This window comes from Phyllobates terribilis, unplaced genomic scaffold (genome assembly GCF_046119375.1).
Source record: "Phyllobates terribilis strain yellow unplaced genomic scaffold, ASM4611937v1 Scaffold_3__8_contigs__length_932513732, whole genome shotgun sequence".
Taxonomy (NCBI): Eukaryota; Metazoa; Chordata; class Amphibia; order Anura; family Dendrobatidae; genus Phyllobates; species Phyllobates terribilis.
In genome coordinates, this window is record NW_027362763.1 from 97,279,583 (window position 1) to 97,302,800 (window position 23,218).

The 23,218-nt window shown below is 41.3% G+C and overlaps 2 protein-coding genes across 11 annotated transcripts in view; one reads left to right on the forward strand and one right to left on the reverse strand.

Moving 5' to 3' along the window:
* The window catches only part of ITSN2 (intersectin 2), a 122,171-nt gene extending 114,901 nt beyond the window's left edge, over positions 1 to 7,270 (forward strand). For 6 of the 7 annotated variants that reach the window (XM_073674061.1, XM_073674065.1, XM_073674066.1 and 3 more), the window contains one exon: positions 1,284 to 7,268. In XM_073674061.1, coding sequence (XP_073530162.1) covers positions 1,284 to 1,423 — 140 coding nt within the window. In that variant the 3' untranslated portion in view covers positions 1,424 to 7,268. Of the gene's footprint in view, positions 1 to 1,283 lie in introns of all 7 variants that reach the window. The other variant, XM_073674069.1, reaches the window with a different exon arrangement.
* Positions 7,271 to 8,060: 790 nt separating this feature from the next.
* Positions 8,061 to 23,218, reverse strand: part of FAM228B (family with sequence similarity 228 member B) — a 35,756-nt gene continuing 20,598 nt past the window's right edge. For 3 of the 4 annotated variants that reach the window (XM_073674073.1, XM_073674070.1, XM_073674071.1), the window contains 5 exons: positions 21,101 to 21,298; positions 17,261 to 17,338; positions 12,325 to 12,412; positions 10,194 to 10,353; positions 8,061 to 8,348 (listed from right to left, as the gene is read on the reverse strand). In XM_073674073.1, coding sequence (XP_073530174.1) covers positions 8,156 to 8,348; positions 10,194 to 10,353; positions 12,325 to 12,412; positions 17,261 to 17,338; positions 21,101 to 21,298 — 717 coding nt within the window. In that variant the 3' untranslated portion in view covers positions 8,061 to 8,155. The remainder of the gene's footprint in view (positions 8,349 to 10,193; positions 10,354 to 12,324; positions 12,413 to 17,260; positions 17,339 to 21,100; positions 21,299 to 23,218) is intronic. The other variant, XM_073674072.1, reaches the window with a different exon arrangement.

Consider the following 23,218-nt stretch of genomic DNA (forward strand, 5'->3'; position numbering starts at 1 on the left):
GACGCCGGCTCTTCATGTATTAAATGACCTCCATAAAGTATTTTTTCGCTCTGCAGCAGCCAAGACTTTCTGTATCAATATCTTTTAGGCTGAAATTACGCGGTGACATGTGTTGCGCAACATCGAGATTGTGGTGTTACATTGAGACATCACATTATAGGTTACCTGATGGCGTTGCATTGCATCAGAGACACAAATGTGTCTGTCAATTGTTGCAATCAAGTCTCAGGTTACCCCAAATCTACCTGTATGAAGTTAAATGGTAGTCACTCAGCCAGCTGGTCAAGTGGGTACTATGCAAACTCAACCTTCACTCTGCAGAATACACAAAAGTGATTTCTGAGTTAGAGGGGGGTATCCCTATATCTGACAGTTATGCCCTAAATGTCTGATAGAGGTGGGACCACTTTTAGGACACATACCTATCTTAAAAACAGAGCCCTGTCTCACACCTCTGTGAATGGAAAGGTGGTCATTTATTGTTCACTTTCTCCATTTCTATGATGGTTTTAAATATGGCTGAGCAAACACATCTCCATTCTCGAGTTAGGTCCCAAAAATGAGATTTGCATCTACTTTTAAAAAGAGGGGTCAATCATTTAAGACACTTAGTGGAGGACCTGGCACATATATAGAACAGTCTATTGATTTCACTGAACACAGTGTAATGCTTCCTTTTCCCTGTGGGGGCACTGCAGGGAAATGTAACACTTACTGCTGAGGTTCCACCAAGATTACAGCTGATCACTGGAGGTCACAGGAGTTTAAGATTCCCTGGGAACCCCTTAAAGCAGATTTAATTTGAGAGCAGCAGGATCTAGGGGCAGAGAGTGTAATTCTAGCGATGTGTTGCTTGCTGTAGTTTCAGTACAATCAGTGTTTTATCAGCAGGAGATTATCACTGCAGGACTAGGTGTCACGTGCCAGGCAGTTCAGCTAATCTGTGTAACCCCGCCCCCACCACTGATTGGCAGCTTGCTTAGAGTGTACACAGGACGCTACCAATCAGTGGTGTGGGCGTGGTCATATAGAGATCAGCATTCTGAGCACTGCTACATCTACAGCCGAGAAAACAGGGATTCTGAGAACTGCTCCAAGCAGCTCAGTAAGTGATACATGGCTAGAATCAGGGTCTCTGCCCCTATTTCATGCTGCTCTCAGATTACACAACAAACACCTGCTGACAGATTCCCTCTAAGCCACATTCACATGAGAACTCAAAATCTAAATTATTGTCTGAACCTATTTTTGTCTCTCTCTAAATGTAATCATTTCTCTTTCAGATTTTCTGGGCCGCACTGAAATTCCAGTAGCGAAAATCAGGTCTGAACAAGAGACCAAAGGCCCGTCCACCAAACGTCTACTCCTACACGAGGTGCCAACGGGGGAGGTGTTTGTGCGCTTCGACTTGCAGCTGTTCTAAATGAAAAACAGCGCCCCCTACAGTCAATTCTGGGGGTATGCGCTAAAACTCAAGAGTGCAAAACTGTCTCTAGACTTCAGTCCTCTGCTACTGACCTATGCAAATGCGGGATACACAATCACAGTGCCTTGTACCAAGCAGAACCGCCGCTCTTTATGTTTTGCAACATTTTAAGGGTCCGTTTTAACCGTTTCTTTTCGTTGGTGCCAGGGGAGGAAAAACCATCGATCTTCTATGAGAGTAGACGTGGCATATATCTGGTGCCACGATAGCGAAGGTCCTCATTATTACCTACCAAGCTTCCCCATGGGAATAGGATAATTTATGATCTAATTTTTTATTTATTTTTTTTTTTTGCATTATATTAAAGGAATAAAAAAAATCTAAACATTTTCTGGATTTGTAAAAATGAGGTGGAAATTTTAGATTTAAGGGGAAAAAAAATCTAATTTTGTAAGAATCTGAGCGTGAAAAGAATGAAGATAAGCAGCTAGAATTCTATATTTATAGTCGTGTATATATTTCTATATGACGGATACACTGGGAGAGTTTGTTTTTTTATATTTATGATGTGATGGATTCCATTGTCCGATATGACTTTCTCTTAAAGGGGCAGGTTTGTTTTACATTATTTTTTTATGCTTATTTGGACAGGCCTGGTAACATTGGGTATCGCAGAGACGATTCCTAATACACATATTTCTTTATAAAGTATCACTACTGGGATGCGAGCCGGAGCTGTGCTGCTGCTGCAAGGACTTACTACAGTGCATTAACTGTTAATTTACACTTATTGGCTCATTTTATAGGTTGTTTGTGTATAACATTGAGTAACCTGGTAATTAGTTACATCGTCTACTCCATTCACATCCAGAGCTTCACTCAGAATTCTGCTAATGTGGATTAATCTGGCTTACCTTTTGCTTTTTCTCCTTTGCCTTTTTATTGCGTTACGTTATGTTTAAGGCTTTGTTCACATCATGGTTAGAGTCTAGAAGACGGGAAAAGACCTCAGTATGTATGCCAAATGTATCCATAGAGCTTCATCTATCTGACGGAGTTCAAAAGGTTAAAACGGAGGTCAAAAGAGTGTTCTTTTGGTGTATGCTGGCGTCGGATACGTTGGCATACCCTTTTTATTTTTAGTATGGCGTAACATAGTAGATTACTTCATCCAAACATATACAATAAAAAAATATTTGTTTTGTTTTATTTTTCAATGGGCAAAGTATTAACACTGTATGTCTACATAGTGGTGTGCGCTGCAGCCTCCATCAGAGGTCAATACCTCTGACGTAGGCTTTAAACATGATGTGAACACGGCCGTACTCTTACACCTTATCCAGAGCTGGTTAACGTTGATTATTTTGTAACTAATTTTCATTATTTTGCATCAGAACCTAAACTTGAATTGTTTTGTACTTCATTTACATCCAGAGCTGCATTCATAATGATGCAAATTATAAGTAGAAGGTTTATTATCCTGGTGGATTATTTCATACCATTACACCGGTCATACCCAGAGCATGTATCTTATTATAATGAAGAGTACATGAGTCTCAGCAGGTTTGTGAGGTCGTAACATCATCAGCGCCGATGCGGAATTGACCGACACCACACAGTCCTTTTAAAGTGGTTTTCCGTTTTTTTTCCCCGGGGCTGTTTGCTTAAAAAAAGAACAAACCGTGCTTTACTCCCCAACTCCAGGTCCAGTGCGCTGAGTCTCCACCGCTGTTCCTGGCTTCTGTTATTTTCTACAGCGCTGATGTCACGTCGACATCACTGCAGCTGTTCACTGAGCTAAGCGGCTCTGCCTCCAACTCGAACTCGCTGATTGGCTGCAGCGCTGCTGTCGTTAGGTTAGTTTTGCAGATTATAACAGACACCAGGAGCAGCGGTAGAGACTCGGCGCTGCACCCGGGGAGGGTGGAGTATAGAAGTTTGTTTATTTTTTAAAACAACGCTGGGGAAACCAAAAAAAACCCTTAGAGTAATCTGCCCGCAAAGTCTTTTTCAGGCGCATTCCGCCTGGAACTCTCCTGAAGAAGCGCTACGATACCGACACACAAAGTGAACGTCTTGCCCAGCAAAGTAAAAACGACATTGCTGTGCATGTGATCAGACTTTTGTTGTTTCTTTTAACCACTTGAGGGTTCGGAAACCGTGAAACGGTTATAAGGAGGAGCAGGTTCCTTGATCGGGCGGAAACTTCCCGCTAGTGTTTAAACTATAGAAAGAAAAAATGCAAAGCCTCTTCAGGAAAAAGATCACCTGAGAGTCCGCCGTCAGAATTAAGACATCGTGACCATATACCCTTAAGATTGGAAATAATTTGCTACGCCTTTCCTGATTTATGTCTTATACTCAAGTCACACCCTAAGCTGCATTTAGAATTATTCTCATTTTAGATAAAGTTGATCGTACATAATAATTAGCGTTACTCATCTTGTGCAGTTCCCTTACACTCAAATTATGCCTTACGCTCACATCACACCCAGAGCTGTAATCACAATTCTTGCTGTCTTCTTTCTAGTTCTCAGCATTAGTGATGAGCAAGCGTGCTCATTTAACCCTTTAATCGAGCACACTCGGGTGCTCGCCGAGTATTTTCGGCATGCTCGGCATCTGTTTGAGACGCCGGAGCTGCATGTGTCACGGCTGTTAGACAGCTGCGACACATGCAGGGATTGCTTGTTTGTTAGACAGCTGCGACACATGCAGGGATTGCCTGACAGCCTTGACACATGCAGCCGCTGCAGCTTAAACATAGATGCTGAGCACGCCGAAAATACTCGGCGAGCACCCGAGTGTGCTTTGATTAAAGGGTTAAATGAGCACGGTTGCTCATGACTACTCAGCATGCGTAAGACCTAAGTGAAATCCTAAGTACGTGTAACTGAGATATAATAATCATTAACATTAATCATTTACTGGCATTAAAACCGCTTCTTCTGGGATAAACAAAGTCTCCAACCACAGGCTTAAATTTTTACACCTGTCCCTTTAAATTAGGACGTCTTAGATTAGGTGTCCTAATTAGACGAAGACTAAACGGCGACTTTTGCAGCAGCACCATTCGAACTTCAGTTGTGGCCAAAGTCGCCAAGTAGCCTTAGCCTAATGATTGATTACTTAGTGCTTTTGTTAGATTAAGGCATTTTATGGTGTAACTATATTGTATTCTATATTCTGTGGTCCAAACAGCAGCATAAAATATAAAATTATAAAATGACCACTAGGGGCGCTGTACCACTGAGCATTATTGTGCTTATTTAAAAAGAAATAAAAAAACCTAAGGGAAAAAAAAAGTGTTATTCAGACTTGCAGAAATTAGACCCGACTGGTTTAATCAAAGGGAAAAGGCGCAGTTTACTTGGAGGTAGAGAAGGGTTCCTGCTTCAGCAAGCTGCCCTCCAGCCTGAATTTTATGACAGATGGAGGAAAAAAAAAAAACATTGGGCAACACAATTTGGCGAAAAACAGGAGTGAAGGAGGATATCAAGGTCAAAATGACCAGATTTTGGTAATGTCTCTTTAACCTGGTGCTAAAGCAACCCATAATGATGAAGCTGATATTTTGTTTTCCTAATATCGTATACATTGCTGTGGGAGATGGGGCATTCTCAAGCCTTGTTACTGTGTGTGGCTGTAGATAAGTCCCTACATTATAATACATAGATATTGACAGAAAACAGATGGATCTTCAGAACGTCTGATTGGCGATTTCTGAATATAAAATGACCTTGGTGATCCCAAGTCATCTATTCAGGCACCTGCCTGCGCAATTCCCCAGTATGCTTCCCTTTCAAAATGCAGTCCCCGGCCTGGTGCCTATTCCCTATGGCAAATAGCTGATTGCACAGGATGAAGCCACGACCAGACTGGCATCACTATAGGACTGGCTCTAGTTCTGGTATTCTAAATCCGTCCTTATAGTACAGATCTCCCCATGCTTTTGAATAACACAAGCCAGTATTACAGGGTGTTATTCATTTGTATGGGCATCCTTGTAATATAAGAACAGCTGGAGTCTGCCAAAACTGAAGCTGCTCATACAAAGTAGCTCTTTGTTCTGCTTACTAAAGGGGAAATTTATTCTTTAGACTATCATGTTTTCATCTAACTTCTTGCATGCACTGCCAATAATAATGCTAATTCATAATTCACAGTTGACTTGGTGAAGGGTCTTGTGAGTACCCATGGCGGGACCTAAATCCCAGATTGAAAATCCCTCTACCACGTCTGAGTAGTGAGGTAGGCTGTTTGTCATGTCCTAATGCATATCACTCATTGTGCCTTGTGTGACAAAAAAAGGGAGCATAGGACTTCACAGGTATTGGAGAGACAGCCCTAACCTAAGGCAATGTTTGAGGCATTCAAAAACTGAGTTTTTCAAGCAGAATACAGTTATAATCGGTCACTCCAGCTTAGCTACATTCTCTTAGTCTTGGGTAATCTAAACCAAACCTACTGCCTTGTCAAGCTGCTGTCCCTTATCCATGCTTTACACTGCAGCTGCTTGTTTACATAAGCTGCTCTGTAGCATCATACAGAATGCCAGATCATGTAAAATGAATAAGAACCTAGAACTAAACCATCACTGCTTGTAAATTGAGGGAAATGAGTCTTGAAATCCACTTAATGTGTTGTTGCCTTAAAATGTATGAGATGCATGCAAAAAAAACCCATAAGACTTGCCTTACTCTGTAGTACACGTTACAGCAAAGCAGTCAGTGATGCACTCTACTTTCCTTAAAGGGGTTGTCTAATCTGTTTTCAGGATCAGGAGCACTTCTTTGGTTCCCTGCTTGCCAGGAGCAATGCGCTCCTGAAGATTGATAGGTCCTGTAGCCATTGGTCTGAACTATGCACAAGCAGAGACAGCATTGCTTCTGCAGCATCGAAGGAGTGTAGGGAACCGCACACTCCTTACTTAGGAAACCAGACGCTGCTGATAGATTGCAGAGGTGACTGGTAACTTAGACAATGGGCTGTAAACTAGGAAAATTCTACATTCCTCTGTTCTCGAGAATTTAGAGGGATTTTTAATAGGAGGTAGATTACAAAGTTGCTTGTTTTTACTTTGCAATTTTACCCATTTAAGAAGTTGAGACACCACCTTTAACCTTGACTCACGTGAAGTAGTGACATAACAGAAGCAGCTATAGACACAATTATAATACACCCAATGATCATACATAGGAGTTATAGGGAAATAAGCGGATTTCCATTACCCTTGCCACCGCTTATCTCAAAGGAAACAAGAAAAGTTAAACCTGGTAGAGGATTCCCTGGAAATTATGTAGACTGCTGACACATATCAATGTCTGTTGCAGCTCAGTCTTTACCTGGGGGTGCACATGGACCCCTTACGGTCCCACCGCTGATATATAATGTTATAATATTAATGACTGCTGGGATAAGGGGAATTTACTGCCTATGGGAACTGAGCTGGGAATTTACAGATTGATAAAAGAAATGTCTTGCACTTTTTGCAACTCAATCCTGTTAAATTGAAACTTGATTCTAATGAATAGGAAGATGTGTGTAATTTTAATACATTGTACTGTGTGGTTATATAATATATGCCTTAACCAAGAGACCGGGATCTAATATAGTCTACAGAGCGCAGTATTCTGAACAGCGTTTCTTGCCTTTATCGGACCTGATTTAACACTGGATAGATTAATATTTTTTTTAACTTAATATTTTGATCGCTTCACTTTACGCTCAGGCACAATGGTTTGAGTAACTGGGTTCAATGAGGAATCGGTTTATGTTACGACTTGGCAATTGTTTATTTCAGATGTACAATAAGAATGTGTATTGCTAATCTATGATTGTTCTGCATGTTCAGATGATGCTAAAATGTATATAAAAGAAAAAAAAAAAAATTTGGGCTCCTGACTCTTTTTGCTCAAAAAAAAAAAATTTAGTTAAGGAGAATCGGTTTATAAGATCAAAATTTATATGCATGCAGGTCTTTAAACACTAAATCCGTCGACACCTTTATATTTCTATCTGCACGCCGCGTTTCTTTAGCTTGATGGCTCACTGTGTGATGTAAGGCAAGTAAATCAGACAGTGAGCTATCAAGAGGCTGGTTCTTGGTGGGGAAAAAATCTGGGGAGGCAAAAGCCAAAGCAAAAAGCACTCAACACCTCATTTGCATATTTACTAAAACACTGATTTCTCTGGAATGCTGCGACAAATAGAAGATATAAAGGTGTCGATCAAAGATTGGTTGATCTTACTGAAAGATTTCCTAAGGAAAGGGATAGCTTCATTATTTAAAGCTTTGATATCTGTATTCTTGGCTTTGCAGAGAGTTGAGCATGATTTCATTCCACTTCACAAGTATTTAGTCACCGGGCATTTATTGTATTTAATTTACCCCTTTGGAGACTTTATCCACCTCTCTAATCATGGCGAGCAACTAAAACTCCATCATGTGTGACATTTTAGTAAATTTATTTTTTTCCGCATTTCCATTTGGGGGTCTGTATATGTATTTATAGCCAAATAGACACAATTCCCACCCGAAAGGAATAGGAAAACCTTTAGCCTTATACATATCAAATAGACTGCAACTACGACTGCGATCCTATTTGTGACAGCCAGGAAGCAATTCCTAAGGTTTCAGGAGGGGAGGTTTTTATTGTTTTTTTTTATTCTTATTCCTACTACACCAACACGGTAATAAGTTTCCCCAGCGTTCGTCACACAGATCATCTATGCTGTGATGGTGTTTGGGTGCTCGGGCCCCCAGTGTTTGCAGTGTGCAGGGAGGGACGATGGTCTCGCAGGAAACTTCCTCTTCTGACTGATCTTCATCTCACGTCTGACGATCTCCGGGGGATATTTGGTATCTACCCAAAGCTTGAAATCCAGACTTTCCTGGTTACAGGACCCTCTGACTCTCTGCCTGGAAGACATTAGAAAGAAATGGCTCATACTGTAATGAATCCACAGCCTATACCACACTCCGGCATATTAGAGGAAGCTTTCTTGAATTTTTAGGTTTTTTTTTGTTTCATTGTACCATATTTTTTTGGACCGCTACTTTCGTTAAAATAAATCGAACTAGCTTTCTTTGTTGCGTGTGGGTGTTTTCACCTTAGTGTAGCAGTGAATGTGGAATATACAGTACAGACCAAAAGTTTGGACACACCTTCTAATTTAAAGATTTTTCTGTATTTTCAGGACTATGAAAATTGTACATTCACACTGAAGGCATCAAAACTATGAATTAACACATGTGGAATTATATACTTAACAAAAAAAGTGTGAAACAACTGAAAATATGTCTTATATTCTAGGTTCTTCAAAGTAGCCACCTTTTGCTTTGATGACTGCTTTGCCCACTCTTGGCATTCTCTTGATGAGCTTCAAGAGGTAGTCACCGGAAATGGTTTTCACTTCACAGGTGTGCCCTGTCAGGTTTAATAAGTGGGATTTCTTGCCTTATCAATGGGGTTGGGACCATCAGTTGTGTTGTGCAGAAGTCAGGTGGATACACAGCTGATAGTCCTACTGAATAGACTGTTAGAATTTGTATTATGGCAAGAAAAAAGCTGCTAAGTAAAGAAAAACGAGTGTCCATCATTACTTTAAGAAATGAAGGTCAGTCAGTCCGAAAAATTGGGCAAACTTTGAAAGTGTCCCCAAGTGCAGTTGCAAAAACCATCAAGCGCTACAAAGAAACTGGCTCACATGAGGACCGCCCCAGGAAAGGAAGACCAAGAGTCACCTCTGCTTCTGAGGATAAGTTTATCCGAGTCACCAGCCTCAGAAATCGCAGGTTAACAGCAGCTCAGATTAGAGACTAGGTCAATGCCACACAGAGTTCTAGCAGCAGACACATCTCTTCAACAACTGTTAAGAGGAGACTTTGTGCAGCTGGCCTTCATGGTAAAATAGCTGCTAGGAAACCACTGCTAAGGACAGGCAACAAGCAGAAGAGACTTGTTTGGGCTAAAGAACACAAGGAATGGACATTAGACCAGTGGAAATCTGTGCTTTGGTCTGATGAGTCCAAATTTGAGATCTTTGGTTCCAACCACCGTGTCTTTGTGCGACGCAGAAAAGGTGAACGGATGGACTCTACATGCCTGGTTCCCACCGTGAAGCATGGAGGAGGAGGTGTGATTTTTCAACAGGACAATGACCCCAAACACACCTCCAGGCTGTGTAAGGGCTATTTGACCAAGAAGGAGAGTGATGGGGTGCTACGCCAGATGACCTGACCTCCACAGTCACCAGACTTGAACCCAATCGAGATGGTTTGGGGTGAGCTGGACCGCAGAGTGAAGGCAAAAGGGCCAACAAGTGCTAAGAGTCTCAGGGAACTCCTTCAAGATTGTTGGAAGACCATTTCTGGTGACTACCTCTTGAAGCTCATCAAGAGAATGCCAAGAGTGTGCAAAGCAGTCATCAAAGCAAAAGGTGGCTACTTTGAAGAACCTAGAATATAAGACATTTTCAGTTGTTTCACACTTTTTTGTTAAGTATATAATTCCACATGTGTTAATTCATAGTTTTGATGCCTTCAGTGTGAATGTACAATTTTCATAGTCATGAAAATACAGAAAAATCTTTAAATTAGAAGGTGTGTCCAAACTTTTAGTCTGTACTGTATAAAAAGACAAAGATTTAGCTACTCATTGACTCCAATGTGTCTGGCAATGGTCATCTGTCACAAGCTAATTTTTTTTATTTGGGGTAGGGAAAAATGGGTTATTTTGCTCTGGAATCCAATGAAAATCCTCACCTGCTCTTCAGCCTGATGTCACTCTCAATGTATCCTAATGGAGTCTTCAGCCATTCGGCTCCATTCATGCTCTGACGACCCAGCGGAACCCGAGGAAGCTTCTGCAAGGTCAGATCATGGATCTCCTTGGCGGAAAACATTCGGCCTTTAAGAGGAGAATCTATGATCAAAAGACAGAGCCCTAATATTGCTTACCCTGGTCACCCAGGAGCAAACACTTCTCATATGTACCTCTAACCCAAGGATGGAAAAGCAAGGACTGGCTACGTCTCAGGAAGGAAGCTGCAGGGCATTGTTGAGGGTATTATATATATATATATATACACACACTGCTCAAAAAAATAAAGGGAACGCTCAAATAACACATCCTGGATCTGAATAAATGAAATATTCTCATTGAATACTTTGTTCTGTACAAAGTTGAATGTGCTGACAACAAAATCACACAAAAATCATCAATGGAAATCAAATTTATTAACCAATGGAGGCCTGGATTTGGAGTCACCCCCAAAATTAAAGTGGAAAAACACACTACAGGCTGATCCGACCTTGATGTAATGTCCTTAAAACAAGTCAAAATGAGGCTCAGTATTGTGTGTGGCCTCCACGTGCCTGTATGACCTCCCTACAACGCCTGGGCATGCTCCTGATGAGGTTGCGGATGGTCTCCTGTGGGATCTCCTCCCAGACCTGGACTAAAGCATCCGCCAACTCCTGGACAGTCTGTGGTGACGTTGGTGGATGGAGCGAGACATGATGTCCCAGATGTGGTCAATCGGATTCAGGTCTGGGGAACAGGCGGGCCAGTCCATAGCTTCAATGCCTTCATCTTGCAGGAACTGCTGACACACTCCAGCCACATGAGGTCTGGCGTTGTTCTGCATTAGGAGGAACCCAGGGCCAACCGCACCAGCATATGGTCTCACAAGGGGTCTGAGGATCTCATCTCGGTACCTAATGGCAGTCAGGCTACCTCTGGCGAGCACATGGAGGGCTGTGCGGTCCTCCAAAGAAATGCCACCCCACACCATTACTGACCCACTGCCAAACCGGTCATGCTGAAGGATGTTGCAGGCAGAAAATCGCTCTCCACGGCGTCTCCAGACTCTGTCACATGTGCTCAGTGTGAACCTGCTTTCATCTGTGAAGAGCACAGGGCGCCAGTGGCGACTTTGACAATCCTGGTGTTCTGTGGCAAATGCCAAGCGTCCTGCACAGTGTTGGGCTGTGAGCACAACCCCCATCTGTGGACGTCGGGCCCACATACCACCCTCATGGAGTCGGTTTCAAACAGTTTGTGCAGACACATGCACATTTGTGGCCTGCTGAAGGTCATTTTGCAGGGATCTGGCAGTGCTCCTCCTGTTCCTCCTTGCACAAAGGCGGAGGTAGCGGTCCTGCTGCTGGGTTGTTGCCCTCCTACGGCCCCCTCCACGTCTCTTGGTGTACTGGCCTGTCTCCTGGTAGTGCCTCCAGCCTCTGGACACTACGTTGACAGACACCGCAAACCTTCTTGCCACAGCTCGCATTGATGTGCCATCCTGGATGAGCTGCACTACCTGAGCAACTTCTGTTGGTTGTAGAGTCCATCTCATGCTACCACGAGTGTGAAAGCACAACCAACATTCAAAAGTGACCAAAACATCAGCCAGAAAGCATTGGTACTGAGATGTGGTCTGTGGTCTCCACCTGCAGAACCACTCCTTTATTGAGGGTGTCTTGATAATTGCCAATAATTTCCATCTATTGTCTATTCCATTTGCACAACAGCATGTGAAATTGATTGTCAATCAGTGTTGCTTCCTAAGTGGACAGCTTGATTTACTTGGAGTTATATTTTGTTGTTTAAGTGTTCCCTTTATTTTTTTGAGTAGTGTATATATGTAATACCCTCAACAATCCCCTATATATTTTTTTTTATTATTTAATCAGAGTGAGCCATTATAAAATAATTTACAGGGCTAGACCAGCAGATGAAAGTGTTTATTCTTTAGTAAGGATGTTTTGGCCCTCTCCTTAAGGTGTACCCTATGCATCTGATTACAACTCGTCCTATACCATGAGAAAAACTTTATAAAAAAAAAAAGAAAAAGGATACTTGGAGGAGTTGGTGGTAGCCCTGATGCTTTACCAGTCTCACAGTGCATGGCTATCTTCTCCTCCTCATACCTCTTCTGAGATTGCTGGAGAAGAGGGTCCGGAAACATCAGAGTTGAAACCTGAACAAGAAAAACTAAAATGTATGATATATTTTACGTTACAGGGGAATATGTGTTTAGAGCAAGCAACTTTGTAAATACACTTCATTAAAATCTGCCATATTGTTTTATGTATATGGCTCCATGTCTAAAGACTTGTTTCTCCTTTATCATTATTAAAATTATTTTATCCAGATTATTATACCAAGAATCCTTCAAAAATTCACCCCACTCCAACCACTGGCTATGGAAGAAGAGAGACAAAAAAATGCTCTTCTCTGTGGGTTAACAAGAAGACTAATCCTATAGACAATGTCTTAGGCCTCTTTCCACAAAATGTCCCACACTGATGACCTGAAATTCTTATATTCATCTGTCCGAAGATGAAATAAGTGTCCCATCTGAACACGCGGTCAGATGGGACACTTATTTCATCTTCGGACAGGTGAGTATAAGGATTTTTTATTTTATTCTTATCTTTACACTTGGACACAGCAGGTGCAGAATACTAGTCTCAACATTGTCCCCTGCTGAAGCTGATCGCAGTGCCAGCAGGGGACAATGACGAGGGGTAGCATTAAGCACCCGGCGCTTGGAAACAACACTAACTGTACCGCTGATTCCCAGGCACCGGTATGTGTGATACTGATGTGGCACACGGTTGCCACACGTATGCCAAACGTATCACACCCACGTACATGGATAGCTCCGGTACTGTTTTTTCCAGTACCGGAAATATCGGAACGTGTGAAAGAGCCCTTAAGAGTATTATCCAGTTTTGCAGACTTATTTGTAAAATTGCTTCAGTTTTCCTTACATCATTTCAATCAACTTTTAAAGAGTAACAAGAATTTTATTATTTTCACTCCTCAACATTAAAATTTCAACACTAAGATGGAAAAGTCATAAAATTATGGAAAGCACAGGATGGATAGACATGTTAATGATCTTTAAATTATAAAAAAAAATAGAACATTTTCAAAACATCTCGATTTATTCATTATGGAGTATGAGCGTCACTTACAGCCTTGGCTGCGATCAATGAGGTTATTAATGGTGGTTTGAGGAATGTTCTGCCGTGCTGAATGCACGATCATCAAGATACTCCACTGGTGGCAGCTCCCTGTGTAACTGCCGACCAATAACATCCGAGATGTCTCCCATAAAACACAAGTCTGGAGACGCTGCCGGCCATGGTAGCATGTTTAGGCCACGTAGGCTGCTCACAGGAGCACAAGCAACATGCGGCTCTGGGACACTTGGGAGAAATGGCCGTATCACTGGTTCCACAACCAAATCTATGTAACACCGAGCTGTTAGTGTACCTGGAGTGAAGACTAGTTACTCATTCTACTGTGAGGAGCCTGCATGGCCTTAAAGGGAATGTGTCACCCCTACTATGGGAAAACCCCACCTATCTGCTTACTATTCGCCTAAAATCCCCCCTCCCCTGCACATCACAGGGCCCTGTGACGTGCTCTGCTCTGCCTCCCCTCCCACGGCGCATGCGCAGAGCGCCACTCCAATGGAGCACACTTTGTTTCCCTCCGACCCCGTTTGGCTGCGTACTGCCAGCGGAGCGGAAGTCTCAGTGACTCACCGTCGCTTGCGCAATACAAGGCTATGGTGCAGTACTTGGAGGGAAACAAAGCGCGCTCCATGGGAGCGGCACTTTGCGCATGAACGGCATTTGAGGCAGAGCAGGGCACATCACAGGGCCATGTGACGTGCAGGGGAGAGGGGAATATGGTAATTTAGCACAGAGGCGGTGGTTTAGGGGAATAGTAAGCAGATAGGAGGGGTTTGCTTGGCGTCCCCCAGACACCAAGTGTTCCATCGGATTAAGGTCTGGGGATTGGGCTGGCCACTCCATAACCTCAATTTTGTTGGACTGGATCCAAGATTTTGCTTGTTTACTGGTGTGTTTAGGGTCGTTGTCTTGTTGAAACACCCATTTCAAGGGCATATCCTCTTCAGTGTGAGGCAACATGACCTTTTCAAGTATTTTAATATATGCAATCTGGTCCATGATCCCTGGTATACTGTAAATAGGTCCAGCACCATAGTAGGAGAAACATGCCCATATCATGATGCTTGCACCACCATGCTTCACTATCTTCAGAGTGTACGTTTGCAAATTGTATCCGCTTCAGTACATGTCTTTCTTTAACAGTGGGACTTTGTGGGGGTTTCTTCCTAAGAGAGAAGGCATCATGCAAACTAAGGAACACATCAGACAGGCCAAGGATAAAGTTGTGAAGAAGAGTAAAGCAGGGTTAAGTTATAAATAAAACACAAAAAAAAGCAATCTCTGAACATCTCACAGAGCACTCTTCAATCCATCATCTAAATATGGAAGGAGTATGGCACAACTGCAAACCTACCAAGACATGGTCGTCCTCCTAAACTGACATCCCAATCAATGAGAGCACTAATTACAGAAGCAGCCAAGAGACCAATGGTCACTCTGAATGAGCTGCAGAGCCAAAGCTCAGGTGGTAGAATCTGTCCTCAGGACAACTATTAGTCATATACCCCACAAATCTGGACTTTATGGAAGAATGGCAAGAAGAAAGCCATTTTTGAATGCAAGCCATAAGAAGTCCCGTTTGTAAAAATCCATGTAGGGGACACAGTGAGCATGTGGAAGAAGGTGCACTGGTTAGAGGAGACCAAAGGAGAACTATTTAGGCTTGCTGCAAAACACTGTGTGGCGGAAAACTAACACTGCACATCACCCTGAAAAAATCATCCCCTCCGTCAAATATGGTGGTGGCAGCATCATGCTGTGGAGATGCTTTTCTTCAGATACGGGGAAGCTAATCAGTGTTGATGGTATGATGGATTGAGCTAAATACAGGGCAATCCTGGAGAAAAACCTGTTAGCAGCTGAGGCATAGGCTCACCTTCCAGCAGGACAACGACCCTAAACATCCTGCCAGAGTTACAATGGAGGGTTTAGATCAAAGCATATTCATGTGTGTGAACGACCCAGTCACAGTCCAGACCGAAATCCCACTGAGCATCTGTGACAAGACTTGAATATTGCTGTTCACAGACGTCTCCATCCAATCTCACTGAGCGAGGGCGAGTGTGCAAAGAAGAATGGGCAAAAATGTCACCTCCAGATGGGCAAAGCTGGTAGAGACAGACCCCAAAAGACTGCAGCAGTAATTGCAGCGAAAGGTGGTCCTATAAAGTACTGACTCAGGGGGGCTGAATACAAACGCACATCACAATATTCAATTTTATGTTTTTAAATAATTAGAAAACCATGTATTATTTCCTTTATACTTTACAAATAATTGCTATTTTGTGTTGGTATATTACATCAAATCCATTTAAGTTTATGGGTGTAACATGATAAAAAGTGGAAAAGTTCACGGGGTATGAATACTTTTTCAAGGCACTGTATGCTTAAAATACAAAGCGAATTTGATTTCTGCTTTACTAAGGTATGTTCACAATGAAGGGTTATATTGTACTCATTGGGAATATTTCTATAATATTTTGTGTCTCACAGAATATTCTGTGCCTGTCGTGTGTCTCATTTACTGCAATGCCGTATTTTACATATTACATAACGGTACTTTCGCTGTAATACTGTTGTAGTGCCGGCGTCCCTGCCCTCTGCTAGGCAGGGACGCTGTTCCCCTCACCGCTCTGCTCCGTGCCCGGCGTCCTCCTCCCGCTCTGCTGGCAGCGCGCGCTCCTTCCCGGCCACTGTGCTTAGGGCGCGCGCGCGCGCGCCCTCCCTCCCTCTTAAAGGGGCCGCGCGCGCCGTCCTAAGGAGTCCCCGGCCAATGGCCGGAGGACTTTACCATATATAAGGCACCTCCTCCAAAATGGAGGTGCCCGAGCAATGTTGTTGCACCGTTCTACTCTGCTTCAGCCCTCAGGTCCCGTTACCAGTTACCTGCCAGTTACCTGCCAGATTCCTGCCAGCTTGCTGTCCTAATCCTGCCTGATTTCCTGTTACCTGCCTGCCTGCCTGAGGTCCGACGGTCTGCCTTACAACTCCGGTCAGTCTGTCTAAGGACCAACTTGCCCGCTCACCTGGGAGCGCACATCAGCTACCTGCCTGCTTGCCTGAGGTCCGACGGTCTGCCTTACAACTCCGGTCAGTCTGTCTATGGACCAGCTTGCCCGCTCACCTGGGAGCGCTTCTCCGCTACCTGCCTGCTTGCCTGCCCGGAGGCTCCGCTGTCACGTGCTGTGACCACCAGCTATTCCAGACTCTTGCCCGCTCACCTGGGAGCGCTTCTCCACTACCTGCCTGCTTGCCTGCCCGGGGGTTCCGCTGTCATGTGCTGGGACCACCAGCTATTCCAGAGACTCTTGCCCGCTCACCTGGGAGCGCTTCTCCGCTACCTGCCTGCTTGCCTACCTGGAGGCTCCGCCGTCACGTGCTGTGACCACCTGCTATTCCAGAGACTCTCGCTTGCTCACCTGGGAGCACACATCCTCCATCTGCCTTGCTAGCCTACCTGGAGGTTCAGCCATCACAGGTCGTACCTACCCTTTACCTAGAGACTGCCCCGGTCACTTGCCGTGACCTCCAGCCCGTTCTTCCAGAGACTGCCCCGGTCACTTGCCGTGATCTCCAGCCCGTTCTTCCAGAGACTGCCCTGATCACTTGCCGTGACCTCCTGCCCGTACACCCAGAGACTGTCCCGGTCACCTGCTGTGACTGCCTGCCTGGTCGCCACCCGCTCCCTTACAAGGACCGCTCCCTTGTATAGTAGCCCAGAGGTTCCGCCTCCCAGACCCGTTACAACTGTCTTTGGCTGGAGCTTTCTTGCCAGGTAGTTCTCAATGTGCTCAGGATTGTGAATAAGTTAATAATGGCCTTTCTTAGGTTTCTCTTACCCGGAGGTATTGCTTGTAAAGACGATTAATAAATGGATCATACTCCGAAGAGTCATAATCGTTCATAAATGCGCAACCCTGGAGGAAAACAACATCATCACATGAGTAATTATCAATCCCACAGCTCCGGCCCAAATCATCTACATTTCATTATTACTAAGAAAAGGATTAAACACTAAACATATATTAATATAAATAGATAAAAGAAATATTTAAAATATTTTTCCATGTACAAAAATATAACTACTATAATACTGCTCCTATGTACAAGAATATAACTACTATAATACTGCCCTCTATGTACAAGAATATAACTACTATAATAGTGCCCCTATGTACAAGAATATAACTACTATAATACTGCTCCCTATGTACAACAATATAACTACTATAATACTGCTCCTATGTACAAGAATATAACTACTATAATACTGCCCCTATGTACGAGAATATAACTACTATAATACTGCCCCCTATGTACAAGAATATAACTACTATAATACTGCCCCCTATGTACAAGAATATAACTACTATAATACTGCTCCCTATGTACAAGAATATAACTACTATAATACTGCTCCCTATGTACAAGAATATAACTACTATAATACTGCTCCCCTATGTACAAGAATATAACTTCTATAATACTGCTCCTATGTACAAGAATATAACTACTATAATACTGCCCCTATGTACAAGAATATATCTACTATAATACTGCTCCTATATACAAGAATATAACTACTAAAATGCTGCTCCTATGTACAAGAATATAACTACTATAATACTGCCCCTATGTACAAGAATATAACTACTATAATACTGTCCTGTGTACAAGAATATAACTACTATAATACTGCCCCTATGTACAAGAATATAACTACTATAATACTATCCTGTGTACAAGAATATAACTACTATAATACTGTCCCTATGTACGAGAATATAACTACTATAATACTGCCCCTATGTACAAGAATATAACTACTATAATATTGCTCCTAAGTACAAGAATATAACTACTGTAATACTGCTCCTATGTACAAGAATATAACTACTATAATACTGCCCCCTATATACAAGAATATAACTACTATAATACTGCTCCTATGTACAAGAATATAACTACTATAATACTGCCCTCTATGTACAAGAATATAACTACTATAATACTGCCCCTTTGTACAAGAATATAACTACTATAATAGTGCCCTCTATGTACAAGAATATAACTACTATAATAGTGCCCCTATGTACAAGAATATAACTACTATAATACTGCTCCCTATGTACAACAATATAACTACTATAATACTACTCCTATGTACAAGAATATAACTACTATAATAGTGCCCCTATGTACGAGAATATAACTACTATAATACTGCCCCCTATGTACAAGAATATAACTACTATAATACTGCCCTCTATGTACAAGAATATAACTACTATAATAGTGCCCCTATGTACAAGAATATAACTACTATAATACTGCTCCCTATGTACAACAATATAACTACTATAATACTGCTCCTATGTACAAGAATATAACCACTATAATACTGCCCCTATGTACGAGAATATAACTACTATAATACTGCCCCCTATGTACAAGAATATAACTACTATAATACTGCCCCCTATGTACAAGAATATAACTACTATAATACTGCTCCCTATGTACAAGAATATAACTACTATAATACTGCTCCCTATGTACAAGAATATAACTACTATAATACTGCTCCCCTATGTACAAGAATATAACTTCTATAATACTGCTCCTATGTACAAGAATATAACTACTATAATACTGCCCCTATGTACAAGAATATATCTACTATAATACTGCTCCTATATACAAGAATATAACTACTAAAATGCTGCTCCTATGTACAAGAATATAACTACTATAATACTGCCCCTATGTACAAGAATATAACTACTATAATACTGTCCTGTGTACAAGAATATAACTACTATAATACTGCCCCTATGTACAAGAATATAACTACTATAATACTATCCTGTGTACAAGAATATAACTACTATAATACTGTCCCTATGTACGAGAATATAACTACTATAATACTGCCCCTATGTACAAGAATATAACTACTATAATATTGCTCCTAAGTACAAGAATATAACTACTGTAATACTGCTCCTATGTACAAGAATATAACTACTATAATACTGCCCCCTATATACAAGAATATAACTACTATAATACTGCTCCTATGTACAAGAATATAACTACTATAATACTGCCCTCTATGTACAAGAATATAACTACTATAATACTGCCCCTTTGTACAAGAATATAACTACTATAATAGTGCCCTCTATGTACAAGAATATAACTACTATAATAGTGCCCCTATGTACAAGAATATAACTACTATAATACTGCTCCCTATGTACAACAATATAACTACTATAATACTACTCCTATGTACAAGAATATAACTACTATAATACTGCCCCTATGTACGAGAATATAACTACTATAATACTGCCCCCTATGTACAAGAATATAACTACTATAATACTGCCCCCTATGTACAAGAATATAACTACTATAATACTGCCCCCTATGTACAAGAATATAACTACTATAATACTGCTCCCTATGTACAAGAATATAACTACTATAATACTGCTCCCCTATGTACAAGACTATAACTACTATAATACTGCCCCCTATGTACAAGAATATAACTACTATAATACTGCCCCCTATGTACAAGAATATAACTACTATAATACTGCCCCTATGTATAAGAATATAACTACTATAATACTGCTCCTATGTACAAGAATATAACTACTAAAATGCTGCTCCTATGTACAAGAATATAACTACTATAATACTGCCCCTATGTACAAGAATATAACTACTATAATACTGTCCTGTGTACAAGAATATAACTACTATAATACTGCCCCTATGTACAAGAATATAACTACTATAATACTATCCTGTGTACAAGAATATAACTACTATAATACTGTCCCTATGTACGAGAATATAACTACTATAATACTGCCCCCTATGTACAAGAATATAACTACTATAATACTGCCCCTATGTATAAGAATATAACTACTATAATACTGCTCCCCTATGTACAAGAATATAACTACTATAATACTGCCCCCTATGTACAAGAATATAACTACTATAATACTCCTATGTACAAGAATATAACTCCTATAATACTGCTCCTATGTACAAGAATATAACTACTATAATACTGCCCCTATGTACAAGAATATATCTACTATAATATTGCTCCTATGTACAAGAATATGACTACTATAATACTGCCCCTATGTACAAGAATATAACTACTATAATACTGTCCTGTGTACAAGAATATAACTACTATAATACTGCCCCTATGTACAAGAATATAACTACTATAATACTATCCTGTGTACAAGAATATAACTACTATAATACTGTCCCTATGTATGAGAATATAACTACTATAATACTGCCCCCTATGTACAAGAATATAACTACTATAATACTGCCCCCTATGTACAAGAATATAACTACTATAATATTGCCCCTATGTACAAGAATATAACTACTATAATACTGCCCCTATGTACAAGAATATAACTACTATAATACTATCCTGTGTACAAGAATATAACTACTATAATACTGCTCCTATGTACAAGAATATAACTACTATAATACTGCTCCTATGTACAAGAATATAACTACTATAATACTATCCTGTGTACAAGAATATAACTGCCATAAGGATATCTGCACACGTTCAGTATTTGCAGCAGAGAAATCCATTCATTTCTTAACAACGTTACCTTCTTATTGCAATATCGTAAGTACTGAGCCAGAAGACGTCTCCTCCTCTTTTCTATATCCTCACTGGATTGGTTATCAATGTATTTTTCAATGGCTTTCTGTATTGGATCCGCCACTCGTTCTGTCCACCTCTTGTGCTGGATCTCCCTCCTGCACTGCTCAGCCTGCTCTGTGTGTGCCACATACTCATCCACTGTCTGACCAAATGCAAAAAAAAGTCAAAGCCAATAAACTAAAAATATAAGAAATTGTATGTAAAAAAAACAACAGCATATGGGGTGAGGTCATCAGAACACACATTGTTTTTCAAATATTCCTTGCATGTAGTCCTCCCTAGATTGACCTTATAGTGAGCAAAGTACATAGAGACGAGAGTGACAAAAACCTTCAATCCAGACCAGAACCCAAAGCTTTCCTGACTACTCTTCGAATCCTGATACTCGCTTCCATTCCTGACTACTCTTCGAGTCTTGATGCTAGCTTCCATCCCTGATCCTGGCTTATATTCCTGACTAGTCTTCGAGTCCTGATGAAGGTTTCCATCCCTTATGCTGGCTTCCATTTCTGATGCTGGCTTCCATTCCGGACTACTCTTTGAGTCCTGATGCTGGCTTCCATTCCCGATGCCGGCTTCCATTCCCGATGCCGGCTTCCATTCCCGATGCCGGCTTCCATTCCCGATGCCAGCTTCCATTCCCGATGCCAGCTTCCATTCCCGATGCCAGCTTCCATTCCCGATGCCAGCTTCCATTCCCGATGCCAGCTTCCATTCCCGATGTTGGCTTTTATTCCCGATGCCGGCTTCCATTACCGATGCTGGCTTCCATTCCCGATGTTGGCTTCCATTCCCGATGTTGGCTTCCATTCCCGATGTTGGCTTCCATTCCCGATGTTGGCTTCCATTCCCGATGCTAGCTTCCATTTCTGATGCTGGCTTCCATTCTGGACTACTCTTCGAGTCCTGATTCTGGCTTCCATTCCCGATGCCGGCTTCCATTCCCGATGCCGGCTTTCATTCCCGATGCCGGCTTTCATTCCCGATGCCGGCTTTCATTCCCGATGCTGGCTTTCATTCTCGATGCTGGCTTCCATTACTGGACCCTAATTACAGACAGATTCTTGACACTCTGGTTGGATCATTGGATGTCTGTTTTTGGAGACATCTCCGGATTCCGTATTTTAGAATTGTTCATCTTTTGGATGCCTTTTTGTGTAATGCCCTTTTTATACACTATGTGTCTTTTGAGGCATTAGTTGCACCCCCACTTTGATTGTGAGTGATGTCTTAGCCTAACTATCACATTTAAACCTGTTATAACTGGGAATTTCGTTTTTTTTTTTTTCTCCCCAAGAACCAAAGCTTTTTATTTCTCAGTCGACACGGCCACACTTGGGCTTGTTTTTTGCACGACAAGTTTTAGTTTTGAATTTCACCAGTCTTTTTTTCCATACAGTGTACTGAAAAATGGCAAAGAAAAAAATAAAAATTCAAGTGAGGTGAAATAGTGAAAAAAAAGGTAATCCATTTATTTTTTTGGGGTTTATTTTGTAAGCGTTCATTGGGCGATAAAAATGATCTAGCAACATGATTTTGCCAAAACATGAATTTTCTATATTGTAGTGGCTTAAAATAGATGTGGCCATCTTCTGAGATCTGTAAAATGTCTTTTTATTTTTCTGTCAATGGAGCTGTGTGAGGACTTGTTTTTGCATTTTGCATTGATGCAATTTTAGGGCCCATACGACGTTTTGATCACTTCTTTATTAAACTTTTTTGGGGGGGTAAGTGCAGCGACAGAGAAAAAAAAAAGTCATTTCAGGAGTTTTAATTTTTCTTTTTTTTTTTTAGTACTTCTTGTATGCAGAAAATAATTTTATACTTTGACAGACCAGACTTTTACTGACACATCAATACCAAATAGGGTTGTTTTGTTTTTTTAATATATATTTTTTTTATTTTTGAAGTGGGTAAAGGAGGTAAATTATGTAAAATTTTGAAATTATTCTTTATTACATTTTTTCATTATTTTTTTAGTCCATCCAAGGGATTTGAACTTGCAACCGTTTGATCACTTGCAGTACTACAGTATGCAATGAAAGTAACGATCTCCTATGAA